Source organism: Lethenteron reissneri, chromosome 45 (genome assembly GCF_015708825.2).
Source record: "Lethenteron reissneri isolate LAM-NWPU_2019-01 chromosome 45, ASM1570882v1, whole genome shotgun sequence".
Taxonomy (NCBI): Eukaryota; Metazoa; Chordata; class Hyperoartia; order Petromyzontiformes; family Petromyzontidae; genus Lethenteron; species Lethenteron reissneri.
Genome location: NC_083823.1, coordinates 1,179,424 through 1,200,848, shown reverse-complemented (window position 1 = coordinate 1,200,848; position 21,425 = coordinate 1,179,424). Strand labels below are relative to the sequence as shown.

Genomic DNA, 21,425 nt, shown 5'->3' with positions numbered 1-21,425 from the left:
ACAGCAGGCGCAAATACACACGCTGTGTGTAGGAAAGGCGCTTTCGTGGATTTCTGTTGCGATGTTTGGTCAATTTCATTTACTGGTGTCTTTGAGAGTATATCCGTCAATGTTTAAGGTACAGGACTGTGGTCTCCTTTGCAAATAATTTGTTTAAATGCGAACTTTTAAATTAACGTTGGCACAATCGATTGTCTCAATGCGCTACACTGAAACGTTGTATTTTCACCTTTGTTGAAAACGTGTTTTAAAACCTCCAGCTTCCAGTCTGTGCCGTGTGTTAAAATATCTCCCACTTTGTTAAAATTATTACCTAAGAATGATTATTAATGGGAAGGGAAAACACCCCAGCTTATAGCCAATGGATGTGGTCCCCACGCCATATCAGTCTCAAGGGTTGTCTGACCATATTTCACCATGTTGGTCAGAGCAGGTTGATGAAGAGGGGGTCCCGGGACTGGGTTGGCACGGTGGCTAGGAGATGTCAAGGAGGTCGTGGGTTCCATCCCGACCCTGACGCCTGCTGCTGTATAATTGGAGTTTGCGTGTCTCTCTCTCTGTGGTGAGATGTTAACTCCCTCGCCTGGTACGCAGGAGGTCGTGGGTTCCATCCCGACCCTGACGCCTGCTGCTGTATATTTGGAGTTTGCATGTCTCTCTCCCCGTGGTCGCGTGAAAATGTATCCCGGTCCTCTGGGTTTTTCCTCCACATAATCAAGACGCGTTTAGAGTACTTGGCTGCTATAAATTGCGACGTGATAAGCCACTTCGTTGAGCTGTCATTTGTGGCCAGGTTGCTTCTGATAAAAAGCTACATATCATTGGGCCTTACCTGGTCAAATAAAAAGTAAGAATAGTAAATAGTTCACCGCACCCCTGCTGTACTAACAATACTACTGAAACAATACTACCGAATTCAATAATACACTTGTTAGTAAGCATGAAGGGAAAATATGTACAAGGAGGCTTAAATAAATAAAGGGATTGACAGACCTAGAATGTTACGTTGTTAAGATGGCAGATACGTTCTAGCTCAAAAGGCGATGACTGCTAAAGAATGTCCGTCTAGTCTCCCATAGTTGTGGCTCAAGTACCTAGCAAGGTGGAGAAGGGGATCCAATGGGATGGAGGGGAATTGAGCAATTGATCTGTCCTAGGGCTAAGAGAGATTACGTAAGAGATATGACGTAAGAGAGATAGGTGTTCTTTTGAACGTTATATGATGCTGGGCCACATGTGTAAATTTCAAATTCATATGACAGGAAACAGTTAATTGCTACACGATCAAGCTGAGTTATTCAAAATTACTTTTTAAAACATTCAGAAATTAATTCAGACATGGAATCACAACACAACCGCATAATTGCACTACACGCCTGCCATGCACACAAAAACGCCATTTGATAGTCAAATATTTAAGCAGAAGAGTTTATTTTTTCATTTTTTTGTATGTTTGTTTAAAAAGTATCTACAGTCATACATTGACCATGGAATGCCTACAAATGAGCACCGCTAACTTAATCCTGCGGTACAGCTTTAGTTTTAAAGGTCAGGATTTCTGAACTTTATAGAGTCCTGTTGTTTGCAATACGTTTTTTTTATTTGTGAATCACGCTTCAAATTGCAGCTCAAAGGCATTAATATACCCTCCGCCTTTCTTAGAAAACCGAAATAATTGTCACGTTCAAAATGCCTAACCTTTAAAAATTATATAAATAAATAAAAATACAGTGTTCCCCTAGCCTTCAATTAAGCGCGGACCTATGTCATCATTAATCAAGGGTAGTGAATACGTATATTCTTAAGTATTACGGTATAATAATATTATACAGTTCTTTAATTGATTAGACACAAACATACACACACACGAGGCTTGTTATACGCATAACACAAAACATTCCACCAATATGAACAACCTGGATTAGTTGGATTCAAGAATGTAGAATGTGCCACTCCGTATTTTTCATCTCAAGTCGGGTCAATGGCACCTGGTATCACTGACACAAAACATGATCCAGACAACTCTGCATTGCTTGGACTGGGCTGGGCAGCGTACTTCTCCGGGAAATGAAGCTTGATTATTATGGACTGTCTGCCACACAGCATACAGTGTCAGCATTGCGATGCACACATTCCAACCTGTTTTTTTTATTCGGCCACAGTCCTGGTTTTCACGTCTGTCAATGTTTCTCTTCTGCCTTTACAAGCAACTGTCTTTGCGGCGGGTCTGTTAATTGGTAGACTTGGAAAGTTGACCTGCATCAAGGGGATTGGGAGGATTAGAGTAGACAAACCACTAACCCCGTTCTAGAATCTGAAGCCAAAGGATTGTATAAACGTTTTAATAAACACATTCCTCCCCATCGTACATCATGTGATGTTTACCAAGCAAGCAAGCAATGTGACGTTTGAATGGTGAATACTGCACTGGTAGACATTTAAATATGGTCCAGATGGAGAAGCCTGAGAAATGGCACTCGAGAATCTGTAGCTGTGCCAAGTTGAATTCATATCGTTGAAATCTGTCTAATTTATATGGCTGCTGCATTTCGTATGACAGTTTCTGTGCCATGTTAGCAGCCCAAGTCACCATCAGCCACAATTGGTCCAGGTGACTGGGCACCCAGCCATTTGGTCAGTAAGCCGGCCCTGGAATTCGGCCACTGCAGACTTGGCACAGCTTGTATCAGCAGAATACTGTTGGTAGTTTGATGGCCCGACAACTCCCAGTATCCCAGATAATCCCTGCTTCTAAAATACTGTCTACCACTGCCTGACCACAGCTTTGAAGCGATTCCCCTTAAATGTGGCAATGTTGCCATCCTTGTGACAGTGTGCACAGGTGGCTGTGCTGTCCACGAGACTCTTATTCACAATGAAGACATGTTCTTTGAGGCCTTGATCGTGGTTGTTTGTGGATGGGGTTGTTAAATGATATATATCAGTTAACCGGTAATTGTTTTAAGAATTGATTACCGATTCCGAAAGTCAGGAATAGCTCAAATCGCACGGCACCAGCAGCAGACCGCAGTCACCGCGTGGTACATGTGTCCTTGTTTCTCTTTTAAGAGGTAAAGGTGCAGCCCTGCTGGCCAAACATTGGTAAAGGTGAAAGTACCCACACTTTACCCCACCAACACGCGACCGGGACAGAGGCGGTGGGGGAGGGAGGAATTTAAGGAATGTGCATCCCTGTTTAAACTTCCGTGCCGGGACATGGCGTCAAACGAGCAACCTCTGGAATGTAACGTCACGGCAGCTTCCTTCGTTTCTGAGTTAAACATTTTAAGTTGTAATTCATTTCAATATGTGCGGCAAACCGGTCACAGTTTTGACCATTTTTCATGCGATTATTGGTCTTGAAAAATATAACAATTCAACAACCCTAGTGGGTTGTTAACATGTTTTTGGTAATCGTGGTGGTAGTGGTGGTGACAGATACAATGTAGTGGTAGTGGCGACACGAGCATTGATGGTGGTGGGTTCTTGTTTACATCTTTCAAAGTACATAGAGATTGTTGTACAGCTTTCTGGTAAGGTTTTGTAAAAAATGAAAATAACTGATAAGTTTAGCTGTGATCAGTGTTGCAAATTTTCCCAGGTTATCAAAGCAATGTTAAACTACAAGTGTAGTGTATGTGGAATTTGACTTTGCTGATCTGCAGAAAGCTTGTTTTAATGGCCTGTTATTTTAAGGAATTATTAATATCCACAGCAGATGGTTAATTTCACGGATCTGTTAGCGGGCCAGCAATAGAGTTGCGTGTACCAATGCAGAAATTGTACAACCACAAATGGTGATACTAAATTATCCCTTTTCCAAATAATTTGAGGCGTCAGTGAAGCTTTACTGAGCGGAGGTAAAACTATCACGCGGCAATACACATCATTGCACTTGTCATATACTTCGGTTACAATTTCCAATGGCAGTACGATTTAAGGGTTTGTATACAGGCACAGCCAAAGCACCCATGCCCTTCCCTGGTAGTGATGGTGTGAGGCCCAGCATAATGAACACTGGGCCACGAGTCGGCTTGTGCCAATCTTTGACTTCAGACCACCGAGCCACTTATGGATGTTTAACGATGAAATCCGAATCGCCAGAAATGTCGTGAGAAACGCACAGCGGGTTCCAGCGAAGTGGAGCGTGGGGGAAGCTCGCATGCACTGCTGCGTCAAAAGCCCTTCTGGGTCTGATGTCACCGTGTGCGCCCTGTTCTCTACACTTAGTCTTGTTTTAAAAACAAAACGCGTTTGTGTGTTGCTACCGCTGTGATTATCAACACCATTTCCATTTCGATATTTTTAATATTTGGGTCAGCGTCTTAATCGAGCGGAATAACCAATTCAGCGGCGGAGAGAATACAGCAGTCAGGGTCGCCTAACTGATAAATCCGAGACGTAACGTCTGTGGTGTGTGGGTGTGTCTTGTTCAGTGGACGATTGGGGTGTTGCTATATATATAAAATACACGAGGTTCCTCCAGGGTAGGAGCACTGAAATTTTGAATGAGGACCCTAATCTTATATTAAACATGATGCATGCACGGTGGATGCTGTTGCATCCTTAATGCGTTTCTCTGTGGCACGCTGCAGTTTTTTTTCCAATTCCCAAGGCACATTTGCGTTCTGGAATTGTATTGTTTCAAGAAACCAAAGTTTCATAACCATAACTGACTACTCATGGATACTCACATTCCCCGGAATTCTCCTTTAGGTTTGCGTGTTAGATTTCAACGCATTCCTTGTTGTGCTATTCACTGTATTTTTTACAGCCCACCACGGAGATCGTTACAGCGAGGGGACACGTGGTGGTCTGCTGCTGCTGCTGCCGCCGCCGCTGATCTCCTCTCTATTAGGGAAACAAACTTCCGGATGCAAATATTGGCAGCATGTGCCGTCGTGTTCCGAGTCCTTAACAGGAGAAGGGCATCTGTACATACTCGTGGAAATTTGAAATATAATGAAGTACTGTATCTTATTTTGGTGATAATGGAATTTCAACCAGACCCTCGTTTCACCCATAGTATTTACTCCCTTAGATACAACTGATTAGAATATATATTTTTTACCATGAATACAGCTTCGGCAAATGCAATTTTACGTGCAACTCACAAAATGCACTCATCTACATAACTGAGTTTAAATTACACTATTGAAACGTGTCATATGTCTCGTCATTCTGCAAATTCATGTTGACTGCATTCATGGTGAAAATATCTAGTGGCGTAATTAAGATATTAATGTTATAATTAATGCAAAGTTAATATGTACATAAGCTCATAATACACCATTAACATGCTTACATAATCTTAGGCTTTGACGTGTTTAAAAAAGTGTTCTGTGTGCCTCAGCATGTGCCTACGTTATAAAGTATTCACACATATATATATACATAATTATATATGTGTACAAATATGGTTTTATACAGCATATAATTATATATTTATACGGTACAAAATATGTTATGTGTACAGGGTGTGTCTTTTAAAAGTGTACCCAAGTAATATTTAATAATAAAATGTTACTTGGGTACACTCTTAAAAGTCATACCATCTATATGCCGCAAATACATTAATGTCGAAGGACATGCGTAACATTACACACACGAACATAGGAAAATAAAAATAAGAATTTCCTTCGCCGCTTATATGAGATTAAATGTGAGGCATTCATTTGGAGCTGCGCACGTGTGCTTGATTGGCGTGTACCAGTGTGTGTTCAAGTCTGACTCGGGTATCGTTGCATCTGTGTGTACCCGAATATGTGTACACGCATCGTGTGCATCTCAGAAATAAATTGGTACAATATATATGAAAGGCAAGAAGTTGCATGAAACGCCTTGGTTATATTTTCGCACTTATGTTGTTAAAACGACGTGGGAAATTTTCACTTCAAGGAGGCCAAATTCACGACTTGACAAAACGGCTCGAACACATCACACTGCCGGATTGCCCCATTGTCGCGAGTGGAGACATTCCAATGAAAGTGCTCCCCATGTCACGAAAATGTCACGGAAATGTGCCTCTCGATGAAGACACTCTCGACAACAAGGGAATTGTGCCTCAAGTGTTTTATACAAGCGGCCCATGAAATGCGACTTGTCATCCCAAGATTCATCATTTATTCTGATGTCAAACTGTCCTGCGAGTAATTCTTTCAGGCCAGGGTGAAAATTATCTGGGGGCACCTCGAATGGCGAGGCAGCACTTATACATGCGGCCATTCGGACTGAGCTCGGAGGGCTGGCCCTTGGTCACACCGCCACATGGTTATAGGTCGCACACAGATCTTGTACAGCTGTATCATTCATAATCAAGGTTTTTGGGTTTGATCGCTTTATGTGTCGCAACCCCCCACCACCCGACACGGCCAATCAGTAAAAAAAGTGTCACGTTAACAAAACGCCAATTAGTTACTTCTTCAGCCCACCGGTGTGTTTGAAGAGTGAATCCACAACATTTAGCTATATTATCTTAAGATTTTCACCATTATGCGTCAGTGTCGCAGCCCAAACCTTTCTAATTTAAGTCGCTGCCAATAACAACAAAGTACAGTAATAGCTAAGAATGACTGGTACGTGTGGCTCTCCTGGGTAAATGTGTAATTATTATCATATAATGTTGTAAAATAGGTATTGATTCTCAATCGGCTCTCATGCAATTAGATAAATGGCATTGAATACAGGCTGCTTATATTTGTGTGCATTCTACATTTTTCGTTCATTCCTATGAAGCCAAATATTGCCTTATGGTTGTATGACTAAAGAGCTGAATAAATGTCACGCCTACCTTAATCCAAACCCGTACACACACTCCAAACACACACTCTACACCCCTAGATTAATTCTCCCAATACTTGTCTGATTTACAAATGCGACTTCTGCAATGTACTTTCTGTTCTGCAAAGCACGTTTCTTTCGCTATTGTGATACATTTATAATTCATGCAGGGCTCCGAAAAAATCGAAAGAAATATTTGTTTTAAAAAACGGGAACTGCATGTTCTGCGTTGTGCTTGTCTAAACAATACGAAACAACAGCTGCCCTGTGGTGATCCCCACATTCACTCTCCACATGTCCTCCAGCACAGGTGGTCTCATAAGAGACCAAATACTGTGTGTTTGCTAGGTTGGTATATATATGTGTGGTTTTTTTTCGTATCAAAGTGCACCGTCCACTTTGAGGCTGGACGTTAGTCACCCTGTGGTTTCATTTGCAAAAATTGGCCGATGTTATATGGGTGCCGTGGCCCCAACGAACACCATATGAAAAGAAAACACCGACTTTCAGTGATGTAAAAACATATCCTCGAATATTATGTCTTTCCTTACGAAAAGCATTGCTGTAGCAATGCACTCTCACCTGGTTAAATATAAAGAAATAACGTTTTTAAGAAGCCAGTAATAAGTGCGACAGTCAGGACACATTAATTATGCCCAGCCAGTGTTCATAAGATAGAGTGTTAAGAAACTAACAATTTACGAAATGATTAAATGGGGAAGTGATTTGTGTAGGGACAATAAAAAAAATCGTAATCAATAAAAAAATATTAAGTTACAAGCACGTGTTCAGCAAGGTGCAAACATATTTCAACAGGGGCATTTTGGTGGCAGACATTTTGTTGTTATAATGCTGTTGGTATAATGCTGTTGGTATAATAGTCCCTTGTACTAGTCTCAGATTATGAAATGAAAGAAAGAAAAACCTGCACCTCAATAACTAATGCTTATATTTAACCAAAGGCCCAGTGTCAGTGTTGGTGGATCAATAGGAACCACTTCGTCTACCAATTTTCAGTGGAAAAATGGCAAAGTTTGTGGAAACCTTTTTGGGTTTTTTTTTTCTGAAAAACATTGGCAGAGACAACTTTTCAGCAGGGACATAAATTAGGCCCCTGGTACTCGTTATCAACATGCCTGCCTTGCTAACAACAAACATTACTGTGCCCCACTTATAAATACTCAATTAAAACATTAAGATCAATCATCCACACAGCCACATGGCAAATTTACACACTGACGTCAGCCTCACGCCATTTTGCCTGGGAATCGCTATTAACAGACTACCCTGAATTTTTTGCTTACAATCGTCAAATTCTGGAGTTCATAAATCGCTCGTCTCTTCGAAATTTTGTGTCCGCCAAGTTACACAGTGTGGTTAGAGCGCTAAACTCACAAGGTCGTGAGTTTCAAACCCAGTTGTGGATTGGGACAGTTAATTGGTCATACTTCCTCTATGGATGATTAAAATGCGTATCACTGTGGGAAGTTGACAGTGGTTGTTCTATCAAAGGGCGAGCCCCGACATAGTGATGGAATTTCTCACCACTAGCTGTTCGAGTCAACACGTGCCATCCCATGTTCACTTAACCAGAGAGACACTTTGATGAAAGGATTCCATGACGGTAAGAATTATATCTTTTGAATGCATGATGATAGTGTTAAACTTTGAATAGAAAGCTCGCCTAAGAAGAAGTCTTTGAAATCCCAACTGGCGTTTATAAATTCAAATGAAGCCGCTGCAATCCCATTCCAGTTATGTGTTCTTCTCTCGCCTGCACATGCTGTGTGGAAGTATAAGAGCAGAGTTACAATTCGTGATCTCGTTAAGATTGAAGTCATGAGCTGGTTCTAAATTGGGTCACAAAAAAAAACCTACTTGTATTGATTATTCGCAATTTAAAATAGGAAAACTGTTTTGTCCAAAATGCAAACAAATTGAAAAGAGCGATCACTGTCTTATAGCGTTTGAGAGATTGTAATACCAACATTCTTTCCCAAATGAAAATAATATTTTCAATGACCACGTGACGTCCTATTTAATCATCCTCACATGGGTAGCAGAACTCCTTCTTGCTTAACGACTTCTCTTGCTCATTACGAGTGAGCAACATACAACGAAGATTCCACATCATATATTTAAGTAACAAACAAAAATCTGCAGGGCTTATGTCTCCCACGTGCCAAAGCACTCGGTGTTCGAACATGAAAACACAATACTATACATTGATCAGACATTTCCTCGGGGGTTTTTGTTTGTTTCCTTGGTCTATACCTGATCATTCGCGATATCCACAGCTCATGTGATACACCTGCTTGTATACTTTTTGTTCATTTCCAGGTCAACATTCGCGATATCCACAGCTCATGTGATACACCTGCTTGTATACTTTTTGTTCATTTCCAGGTCAACATTCGCGATATCCACAGCTCATGTGATACACCTGCTTGTATACTTTTTGTTCATTTCCAGGTCAACATTCGCGATATCCACAGCTCATGTGATACACCTGCTTGTATACTTTTTGTTCATTTCCAGGCCAACAGCACAATAACATTACTTTTGGAATCACAATGAAACGACATCGTACCGACAAAAGAGACCGATTAAAGTAAAGGTCTCTTAAAACATTAACTTTTAAAACGGCACAACAGCTCTGCATAGCGTAAGCTAAATAATGATACAGTTTATAAAAAGTGAGCCTTTTTTATTAAAATACCAACTTGTTCTTGACCCAATTTCCCCACACCGCTTGAGAGCACCACAGTCTCAAATGGCTTGGAATTGACTGGAGGGTACATTCTGTCCTGCATATCGAGTTCAATTGTGGCAAATATTACATTTTACAATTCCCCAGATGCTGCCCATTATGATTTGCGACGTCTTGAACCTGCAAGCTCCGTGACCGGAGCAAGCAGTGTGTGTCGTCCGTTTCACTCTACGTCGCGTACTTTAAGTTTTAATCCGCAATCACCAGTGGCAACCACGTCTCTGTTAGAAACTAATAATCGATGCTACCCCCTCGAATGCTGGGTTTTCTCCAAGCACTCTGGTTTCGCCGGGAAGATGCTCAAATTAGGAATATGCCAATTATCCTAAGCAGGGCCCTCTTGAAAACTAGTCGTGGGACACGGCGACGTTTTCCCGGGCGAATAAAGACATTATTAATGTTGTTGATCAAGAAAAGTGGCAATACATAATTGGCAACAATGTATGTTACAAGACATATAAACACCCACCTTGCCTGTACTTACAATCCACACGCACCCACGCGCACACGCACACACACATGCGCATGCGCGCATGCACGCACAGCACCCTTATATCTTATTCCTTCATCCCCTTGCACAGAGCCAGGCGGCCACGGGCGGCAAGAGCAGCGCGAGAAGCCGGCCGCTCGGCGATAACGTCAACAGGGTCGTCGCCATCGTCGCCGCCGCTCCCGCCGCTGACGATGACGACGATGACGATGAGAGGCGAGGAACATTCTTCTGAGAGCCCGGGCTCTCGGTTCCCGACGACTCGAAGTCTGGCGAGCATGGCTCCTCCATGCAGCCGCTTCCAGAGCCGCTGCTGTCATCGCCTACGCACGCAAAAAAGACGAAGATTCCCCACGGCGCGTTGACAGGCTCTTGGGGCAAGTGCCGTTATCGGGTAGCACCGATGAAGGAGCGCATGGCACGTGGAGGGGGTGGGTAGCCAGCACCACGCCTGGCTGCTTTTGTCTCCCCAGTGGCGATGTTTACACACCGCACCAAGGGCAGGCCCAGGACAGTTTCAGATAAACATCACTGATGTTGGCCAGAGTCACCGGGTTCATCGCGCCGCGCGCTAACCACTGCACTACCGCTTCCCCCACTAAGGCACCTCTACGCACACTCAGACAAAGATCCCACGTGTAACCTTACCAGACTGTAGGAGCAAGTGCTGTTTGCTACGCACACACAGACAGACAAAGATTCCCCCCCCCCCCCCGTATAGCCTCGCCGAACATCATTTGTAGGAAACACGAGGGAGCTCACCGCGGGCCTCAGAATCACAATTTACATTTATATTGGAGGAATCCGATGAGCTGTGAAGCTCTTCTCCACAGAGGTCCAGCGAGGCGTCCGGACTCGTTGGCGAGCGCCGCTCCTCAAGAGGGGCCGGGCGAGGCGCGAGAGTGGCGTGGCCGACGGCGCCACGGACCCACACGGCGGAGCCTCACCGTTGTCCTGGAAGTCGACGTCGTTGCCGCTGTAGGCGTTCCTGAGTCGGTTGGTCGCGACGCGCAGCGCCATGATGTGCTGCCGCACCAGCGCCGACGGCCTCGTGATGTCCACCTCCACCTCCGGGTTGTTGATCTGGTTCGCCAGCCCGTCCATCATCACGTCCGGCAGGTAGCTGGGGAAACACCGCGGCGGGCATCACGCTGTCAGCGGGCGGCAGGGGTCACGCAGCGGTGTAACGCTCGCTCCTCGCGGCAAGAAGCGCCCGGGTCGTACCGCGGTAACGCGCTAAACCTCTGCACTACTGGTCCCCCCCCCCCCCCCCACAGTACATGGACAAAAAAGACAAAGATTCCCCATATAGTCTGAACAGACTGTTGGGGCAAGTGCTGTTAGCGAGCACCTATGATGACCGACACGGCACACGAGGGGGTGGGTGACTAGCAACACGCTCAACCGCCTTTGTCTCCCCAGTGGCGATGTTTTTACACACCGCACCAGGTACTCATTTGAGGCCGAGTCTACCTAGGCGAGGCCCAGGACCGGTTCAGATAAATCGTCACTGTTGTTGATGGCCATGAGCAGGAATCGAACTCGCGTCACCGGGTTCGTCATGCAGCGCGCTAGCCGCTACACTACCGCTCCCCACAGTACATGGACAATACCCGCACACACACTCACGTGCTTGTACACATGCACGTGATCATGCACTCGAAAAAATGAACACCACACGAACACCGCCCACAGAGCCTGTCGACTGTTGGGGCGAGTGCTGTTTGTGAGCACTTACTAAGGTCCACTTAGCACGTGGCACCATGCCCGGCCACCTTTATCTTCCCAGTGCTTATATTTTACACGCTGAACCGGTTCATCAGTGAAGGTCGAGTTGACCTAGGGGAGGCCCAGTACAGCAGCACTGATACCACTTGCAACTGATGCAAGCCTTGGCCGGTAATCAAATCAGTTCGCTGGGCTCATAGTGCAGTGCACTAACCTTTGCACTCCCCCTCCCCCAACACACACACAGACACACACGTACGTCCACACACGCTCACACATGCACGCACGCACACACGCGTCATTACGCCGGCAAACATGCACATGCAAAGACAAAGATCCCCCGTGTAGCCTCAACAGCCTGCTGGGGCAAGTGCTGTTAGCGAGCACCTATGAAGACCGGAACAATACACAAGGAGGTGGGTGGCCAGCACCACACCTGACCGCCTTTGTCTCCCTAGTGGCGATGTTTACACACAGCACCAGGTACTCATTTGAGGCTGAGTCGACCGAGGGGAGGCCCAGGACCGGTTCAGATAATCGTCACTGACGTTGGCCGTGAGCGGGACTCAAGCTCAGGTCGACGGGTTCGTAGCGCAGTGCGCTGACCGCTACACTCCACAGACATGCACACACAGACACACACACACAACGTATACACGCACAACATGCAAACGCACAACCAGCCCATGAAAACTCAGTCAATTACGACGGACGCCCCCCGTATCGATTGGAGAAATAAACGTTGCGAGACAGCGCGCCTCCAACATCCCCACCACCCCCTCTCCTCCCACCTGACCCCCCCCCCCCCCACTCAGCCGTCCATCGGCCCGTCCAAACACATTTTTCCAATTTTCCAAGGGGTCGTTGGATCGTAAAACTTTTGGGGAATCAATTGTAATGGCACATTCGAAATTACACGCCGCGGTAACGGGCTGGAACAAGCGAGCAGCGGGTTGTGGAGCGAGGGCGACGTGGAGTTAGTGTAGGGGGCGGGGGGCGGGGGGCGCGGGGGGGGGCTGAGTATTGAACGCACTGGGGAGGTGAAGCCTACAGAGACTTTACCCAATTTCATAATTTATTTGCGCGATAATCAATTTAGGAGTCCGTGTGTGTGTGTGGATGTTTGGTTTTTCTTTTTTACATAATTTATATCGGGGAGGGGGTGGGTAAGATGAGTGAGTTGATTGTTGATGGTTCCCGCCCCATCGCTAATGATTGAAAACACACAGACACACACAGATACACACAGATACATGCAGATACACACAGACACACATAGACACACACACACACAGACACACACAGACACACACACACACACAGACACACACAGACACACACAAACACACACAGATACACACAGACACACACAAACACACACAGACACACACACAGACACACACAGACACACATATACACACACAGACACACACAGACACACATATACACACACAGACACACACAGACACACACAGAACCATCTCCGTCCAAGCACAATCATCTAAGATGTCAGTGGGACGGCCGTGCGACACTCAGAGGGACAGACGGCCGCGTCACCTCGCGTGGACAAGCGATGTCAGAATTCGTTCTGCGACGTCATCTACAGTGGCAGACCTTAATCCTGCCCCAGAAAGCAATCTGTCTCCTCTTCCAAAGCGGTTCATGTCGCCAGGGTCAATGCCAACAACAGGGGCACGACCGCCCCACCACCGAGCCCGCAGCTGTTGCACAGTCGACAGCCGACCTCCGTGAACGGCGCCATCTGCCCCCAGGTCGACCAGTCTCCTCGTGCTCCTAATCGCGACCCGCAATGCTTCACCGCTCTATTCTCCCGTAAAACTCCCGGCTGCCTCCGCGTGCGTCCGAACTCAAAACTCGAGCTTTGCGGTAACGGGGACGCTGCTCCCATCTTTAAACAACCGGGAGTCTCTCGCGCATCATCGCTTTGATTCCGGTGCACTTTCAATTGCTGAGCTGTGTGGTGCACACGAAGTGTGTCCCACCAACAGATATCTCCAACTGGTTCAGAGCGGACGAGCGATCGGAGCGGGGGGGGGGGGGGGGGGTGCTCACCGCCCGCGCATCTGTCCGTTCCAGCACTTGTCGTCGACGAGGCCGGCGGCGTGCTCCTCCGAGCACACGGCAAAGGGGAGCGTCGCCCAGAACGACCTGGCCTGCCGCAGCCGCTCCTTCACGTCCACCACCTACGGGGGAGGGGCGGGCCGAGGGGGGAAGCGGCGAGAGTGAGGCGGCGGCGCTGGAAAGTTGTCACGAGTCGTGGGCGCGCGGGAGGTCACGCGCAGGAGGTCACGCGGGAGGTCGCGCAGGAGGTCACGCGCGGTCGGGTGGCTGCGAGCTACGACACGGCCGGTTGCCCACGTGCATAGACACACAAACAGGAGTGGAAACATACATGTCTGGATAGCGCTGTACACACGAGTCAATATCTGTTGTATCGAGCTTCGGTTTGGGGTTGTGATGATACATTTAGTCATCAATTAAAATCTCTCCCCACGCTCACAACGCACGTACCAATCACTTATTTACTGTTTATATATATGAAAAAACAATTAGATACAAATAATTTGCAAGCGTTTCCTTTGGCTTAGATCAATGAACGAGACAGTAACACGCTGGCACACGCGACAGGCCGTACGAGGCGACAGTACGAAGCACAGAGTACAAACCAGACAGTAATAATCAGACGATGCCCAGTAAACATAGTGTTTGAATGGAATTGAGGGGCCACACTGGAAAAACTTCATAATCCACAAAGTGTCATTCTCCACAAGCCAGGATTTTGTCGAGATTAGACGGATTATGTGGATACAGAATTTTTTTTATTAAGTTCATTGTGTGGGCCATCTGTGGGGTAAGGATACGGTGAAAATGATCAAACGTGGATTGTAACGTGTGCCAATGAAGCCAGAATGAATTTATGAAACAATACATATTTATTTATATATATGTGTGTGTGTGCGTGTGTGGGTTATTCCAGTTTTCCAGAACACACGTCCTCAATTTTAACCTTGAATCGCGGCAATGCATAGAATCATCATAGGGGGTGGAGGAAATGGGTAGGTCATCACACGTCCAGCCACTGAATAGACCAGAGACTTACTCAATGTGCACATGAATACAGTGATAACAATGACAATGGACAGACCTGTGTCGATCCACTGCCAGAGGAAACGCCCTTCACTTCATGTCAGACACGGCAGATGTTTTCACCGGACTGCACCAACGCTGGCCATTGCGGGTGAGGAGGTGGGTGGTGGGCAGCGGTGGCGCAGCGGTTAGCGCTACGCTGCGCTACGAACCCAGCCACCCCAGTTCGATTCCCGCTCCCGGCCAACACCGGTGACGATTAGTTGAACCGGCCATGGGCCTTACCTTATGTCGACACAACCTCAAATGAGTATCCGGTGCGGTGTGTAAAAACATCGCCACTGGGGAGACAAAGGCGGTCGGGTGTGGTGCTGGCCCCCCACCCCCTCGTGTGCCGTTCCGGCCTTCATAGGTGCTGCTCGCTAACAGCACTTGCCCCAACAGTCTGTTAAGGCTACACGGGGGCTCTTTGTCTTTTCTGGGCCGGTTCACATATCACTTGCCACTGATGGTAGCCGTGGCTGGGAATCGAACTCAGGTTGCCGAGTTCTTTGACACAACGCGCCAACTGCTCCACTTCTCCCCTCCTCCCGTTGTACGTGCGTACATACAAATATATCCAGTACGTATGTCAATAACGTTCAACATATTTTCATCATTTACGAGCAACGCTCAACTCTGTGGATGCTGTATAGTCATTGCACTTGCAGTTATAGTCGACACATCTCCCTGTCTGTTTACATACCGGTCCAACAATCACCCTCAATCCATGTTGACGTTTCTGTATTTTAAAAATAACGTCAACTTGCAATGCACTGCACAGTATTGGCACCAAAAATTGCCTAAGGTCTGTGGGCCTCTATATATTCAGGTGCTGTCGGCCACTGAATGATTGCTTACATTTTAATGATAATTTGCCTGAGTCAACTACTGCAAAGGAATGTTTCTTTTCAATTAATAATGTACTGCACATTATTCATTGTTCAGTGGTTGCGCACTGCCTTCGATTTCTTCTGCAACGCAGAGTTGTTTTTGCACTGATTTATGTTTTATTCACTATTGTACTTTATTTTACATTTTGGCTTTTGTCATTTTAGTGGCCGCCCCCCCTCCCACCAGGTGCCTCTTATAAACGACACTCTCCCTTGTCTTTTGAGTTCTCACTTGCTTAAGCAAAATAAACTTGACGATTGGTGGCTCAACACAAACTTGGCGCAGGCTTGCAATATAGAACGGGTTCAGCTACACTCCTCAAAGGCTTTGCTACGAGATGTTAACTACCTCGCCTGGTATACAGGAGGTCGTGGGTTCGATCCCGACGCCTGCTGCTGTATATTTGGAGTTTGCGTGTTCTCCCCGGGTCCTCTGGTATTCCCCTCCACATGTGGCCTCAACGTGCGTTTGGAGTATTTGGCTGCTATAAATTTCCACGCGATAAGCCACTTCGTTGAGCTATCATTTGTGGCCAGGTCGCTTCTGAAAAAGAGCCACGTAGCTCAGTGGGCCTTAGCTGGTGAAATAAAAATAGTTTATAAATTCAGCACGGAGCCAGACTCTTGAGCGGAGTGCTCAGCGGCACGCCATTATTTAACAGATGCACGCTTTAATTAATCCGAGGATGGGAATGAGTTTAACTGAAGCACCATCCGATTGGGGCGACTGTAGCCCATGACACGGTAATTTCAAAATCAAATTACGCTCGCCGCTGATGGAATGCAATGCTCGCGTTCGTTAAGCCGTTTGGTAATTGCGCTGAAAGCGGGATGAGTGTTTGTGTTTAAATTCAGCATTTCCCCCATCTACCTTGCCTGGTGGGTTTGCGTGGAAGGGGTTTGTGCGTTTTGTCTTCTGCAGGGGTATTGCAGTGGTCACCATTGTAACCATCGCTGTCATCAGCAGCAGCAGCAGCATCATCACAAGCAGTAGCATCAGCATGATCAGCAGCAGCACCATTGGCAACATCACCATCAGCAGCAGCAGCATCGCCATCAGCAGCAACATCATCACTAGCAGTAGCATCGTAATCAGAATCGGCATCATCATCACGAGCAGTAGCATCATCAGCAGCAGTAGCATTGCCAGGAGCAGCAGCATCATAATCATCAGCAGCATCATCATTCATGACTAGCAGTCGCATCATCATCAATAGCAGCATTAGCGGCAGTAGCAGCAGCATCATCACTAGCAACAGCATTATCATCAGCAGCAACAGCATTATCATCAGCAGCATAATAATAATAATCGGCAAGAGCATCATTATCAGCAGATTGAGAATTAGCAGCAACATCATCATCGGCAGCAGCATTATCATCAAAATTTCCCATGGTAATTCAATATATGTAGCAAGTATAATTATTTTATTGAGAAAAAGTCAGAATATCAACGAAATTAAGAGAAGTCCCAAACTGCATGTATTGAAAAGAGCCAGAGCTGTAAGTGTGGGTTTAATGCTCTGCCATTCCTCCTTCGACTCCCTGAAGCCTCAGGTACATCAGCTGGATCTGGAAGCCGGAGAGAAAATTGCCCAAGTGATTCAATACCCCAGCGAGCAAAGTCAAATGTGCACATACAGCATCGCGTTGATATTAAACTGACCCATCACATCTTCATGTCAGTGCAATTTATATTGTCAAATACAGCTTTGGCCCATAATTTAGACAAAATACAGCCATTTCACATGGACATTCACAGATATCTATCTTATGGCATTGCAAGCTGCTGGGACACGTGCTTTTAGAAGCTCTTATCAGATTATTTAGATTATTTTGGTGCTAGAAATGTCCCAATGATGGGCCACTTTGTTGAGCTATCCTTTGTGGCCAGGTCGCTTCTGAAAAATAAGTTCATACCTCACTGGGCTTTGTCTGGTAGGATGTGGATGGTTTAGTGTTGTATTTGTTTGTGTTATTTGTTTACCTTCCTTGTACTTTCCACTGCTATCGTGTGTTTGTGTCGTTTGTTGTTGCAACGCTCTTACCCTCCCCTACTGGACATCTGTGAAAAAGAGCTTCATAGCTCATCGGATTCCTCCCCCAGTTATAAATAAATATTCTCATTCTGTAGCAGTGGCACAGTTCTTCGTTCGCACGCTTGCGCTGTGAATCTGCCCACCTGAGTTTCACTACCCAGCCACGGCTAACGTCAGTGGTGGTTGCCTTGGGAACCCCTCCTGGGCATCATCCCCATTCACCAACCGGCACCGTCCAGCGAGGTGAAGTATGGTCCAACAACCCCCATGACTGATGCGGCACGGGGAGACTTCACGGATGGCGATGCCAGTGTCGCGTCTACATCCACATTTGCATTTGTCTCTCTCATGAGATGTCCAAAGCTAAGCAGGTACTTGAGCCTGGCTAGTCCTCGGTTTGGCCCACCACCGTGCCTAACAGGTGTTACAGGCTGAGGTGCTATCTGGTGGGTAGCAGAGGGCAGTGCAGAAAAAAAGCGAATTGTTGCACTGTGCTTCTATGGCTCCCTGCCTTCACCAACCCGGTCCTGACCAGCGTGAACTACGGTCAAATAGCCCTCACGGCCCGCAGAGCGTGAGGAGGCCCTTGTCCAGCAATGGATTGGTCTGTACACACAACAACGATCTTTTACCAAACACGATGACCGCATCGGCGTTACATCGCGGCGGCGGCGGTGGTGTTGTCGGTGATAGTGGTGGTGGTTGTTGTCGGTGATGGTGGCGGTGATGTTGTCGGTGATGGTGGCGGTGGCGGTGATGTTGTCGGTGATGGTGGCGGTGGCGGTGATGTTGGCGGTGATGGTGGCGGTGGTTGTTGATGATGTCGTGGGTGGGGCGATCGGAGCACTTATTTGGCAAATGCGGCGGGGAGGTGAACGTGAAATTCCACTCGGGCTGTCAATGTCGGCATCAATCTCACTGGGACGACGGTTCGGGGGCATAAATCAGCAAATCGATGAAAACACAAAAGCAACTCTCGTTCATCTCCATTAAAATATATCACACTTGTTTGGCAATTTATGCTCGCGGTGAAAATAAAATGTCTCGTTTTTTTTTACTGCCTGCAAATTTTTACAGACGATTGGCATCCTCCTGCCATGGCAGAAAAAACAGCAGACGGGAGCGGGAAAATGTTTTTTCCTGCGTTCCAATAAACCCCAGTAAAGTATGAACGGTAAAGTATGAACGGTAAAGTATGAACCGTGCGCTTTGAAAACCTTCCCCAAGTGGGCCGAGTGATTAATGAAGGAAAATTTGATTTCTCTCGGGGGACTTGTACAACGGCGCTCTTTAAAGGGACGGCGCAATGCGGTACGACAGCGGCTGCTGTTGCAAACCGGCGCGTGCAGTTCCCGCACGTGCCACAAATATACATATACGTTGCGTTGTCTCTCTCACCGTGTCGTAACCCAATTTGTGCGATTGCCCGTCATCGTTTTTCAACTCGTGATATGAGAATATCATTCGAAAACTCTACCGGTGCAGCTCATCACACGCCGCGTGTTGGAGAATGGCACCTGGAAGTGGATCTGACAGAACTACTTCTGAAATATCTCCAAGTTACCACGAATCCACACAAAGGGCAGCACTTCCCTGGACACCTTACTCCAGAGAGAAATGCTCATCTCACGCCAGTCACACGTACTTTATAAGATGCTCACAGATTGAATGTAACCAAATTAAGTGAAAGCCAAATTTAACAACGACGACTCTTATTTTGTGCAGTCAATTGTGACCAGGCTGAGGTCATCAGCTGTCCGGGTTCAACCCCAGGAGTCGAGCTGGATGCCAACTCAGCACTCTGACTTCTGCATCCCTTGAACACACGGAGAGCGCGAGCGTGCGTTACCCAACATTTTAAACACGTTAGATTATAAACACGAACTTAACTTTTTTTGTCACCAATCAAGAAAGCAACTCAATGATGTTTCACCCAGCCGTGGTCTCATCCACGACAGCACGAGCGTTGACAACAATCCGTAGCCGAGCGCGACTCACTGACGAGCCCGAAGCAGGGCGAAACCCACCCCCTGTCCCCCCCTTCCTGCCAACCAACCGCTTACACAGCAGCCTTGTCACGTGACCTCGTTGAATAAACTTGATCGAGTGTTTTAACACCAATTAGAACGAGTAACGATATGATTAAATATTGTACCGACATTTTTGACTTGACCATAATAATTTAGAAAGAGGGCTGAGCCTTCAGCAGAGGGGGTGGGGGGGCGGGGGGGGGCATGTGTGGGGCTCAGCCCTCCAAAGCTCCCTGGATGCTCCTGGGCTGTCAAAATGTTAATGTTGGAGTTCAAATCCCGGTCATGGGACAACTCAACTCATCATCTCTTCAGGGTAAATAAAACCGATGCGCCACTGTGCGGGAAGCCACCAGTGGATGACCTACGCAGATAACCATGACATTCCGTGCACGTAGAGTGGCGTTTGCATGAATGCTTCAACATCGCAAAGCAACTTACATCTCACATCTCATCTCAACCATTCGAAGGGGGACCCCCCCCCCCCCCGCAGTGGCAGCTGTCCCTGGTGCAGCGCAAGTTGACTCAGCACCAGCCTACAGTCGGGCATTAGCCTGCCAGTAGACAGCGATGACTGCCGCTGTGCGTGATTCCATTTGAGTATTTTGTTGTGTCATGTTCCAAACTTTGGCGAATTTGGGCCATGACGTCAGCCTCCTCTTTTCGAATGACGTCACGTGATCTTTAACGTCCGCCGCAAAAGCGGCCAGCATGTATTTAACAGTTAATACATCTGTGGTATTTACCAGATTCGAACCACGAACGTTCTGCCACAAACGGCCAATGCGCTTGCCGCTGGGCCACGTCGCTGCGCCCAGCCGTGAAAACGTAACATTTGCCACCCCACGACCGCACTGAGACGCGTACAACAGTAAACAGCGTGCACAGCTCAGCGTAAATGTCAGGACACATTTTTAAAGAACACATCAATGGATAAATTCAAATAAGAATGTTCTTACGCCTTGCTGGAATTCTCTCCACTTGTTCCTCTGATGCGAGCAATGGAGGGGAACATTTCAACCAAATAAAAAACAACTCAACAAAAATAATGGGGAGGGCGGGCAGGCGGGCGGGCGGAAGATAAAATGGGACAGAGGGGTGGAGGGATACGGGGAGAGTGGCGGGTGGTGGAGACAGAAGGGTAATCCCCAAGATAGAAATTTGAAATGGGAGTCAAATGTCGCAGAAGGGAAGGACAAGAGATCATTGTTAGCATCATCGCAAATCCCCATTTAACGGAAACATGTGGCCCCAAACACATCACACGCTCGTGTATTATTTCATCTCTGTCGTTTTATTATTTTCCATGTCTGTTGCTTTATTTTTAGAGGCGGACAAAATATTAAATTGTAAGCCGTCGGATATTGCCAAGTCCTTTTATGATTCCGAAAAATTCGAGGTTTGTTTGATTTTCCCATTTTTATATTTGTGCCGTTTCAAAACTGGCTTTTAGGTGAAGCATGTGGCATTATACAATAAATAGTTAAGCGCTGGCGTTTACGAGTAATTACAGGAAATAGAAAAAAAAATTCGGATTATAAAGTTTGTGAC

The 21,425-nt window shown here is 46.6% G+C and overlaps 1 protein-coding gene across 2 annotated transcripts in view; it reads right to left on the bottom strand.

Moving 5' to 3' along the window:
- Nucleotides 1-1,414: 1,414 nt before the first annotated feature.
- Nucleotides 1,415-21,425, bottom strand: part of LOC133353920 (glypican-6-like) — a 120,792-nt gene continuing 100,781 nt past the window's right edge. Inside the window, exons 8-11 of one of the 2 annotated variants that reach the window (XM_061570429.1) lie at nt 20,834-20,863; nt 13,842-13,972; nt 10,988-11,163; nt 1,415-10,363 (exon numbers count right to left, since the gene is read on the bottom strand). In XM_061570429.1, coding sequence (XP_061426413.1) covers nt 10,116-10,363; nt 10,988-11,163; nt 13,842-13,972; nt 20,834-20,863 — 585 coding nt within the window. In that variant the 3' untranslated portion in view covers nt 1,415-10,115. The remainder of the gene's footprint in view (nt 10,364-10,987; nt 11,164-13,841; nt 13,973-20,833; nt 20,864-21,425) is intronic. The other variant, XM_061570430.1, reaches the window with a different exon arrangement.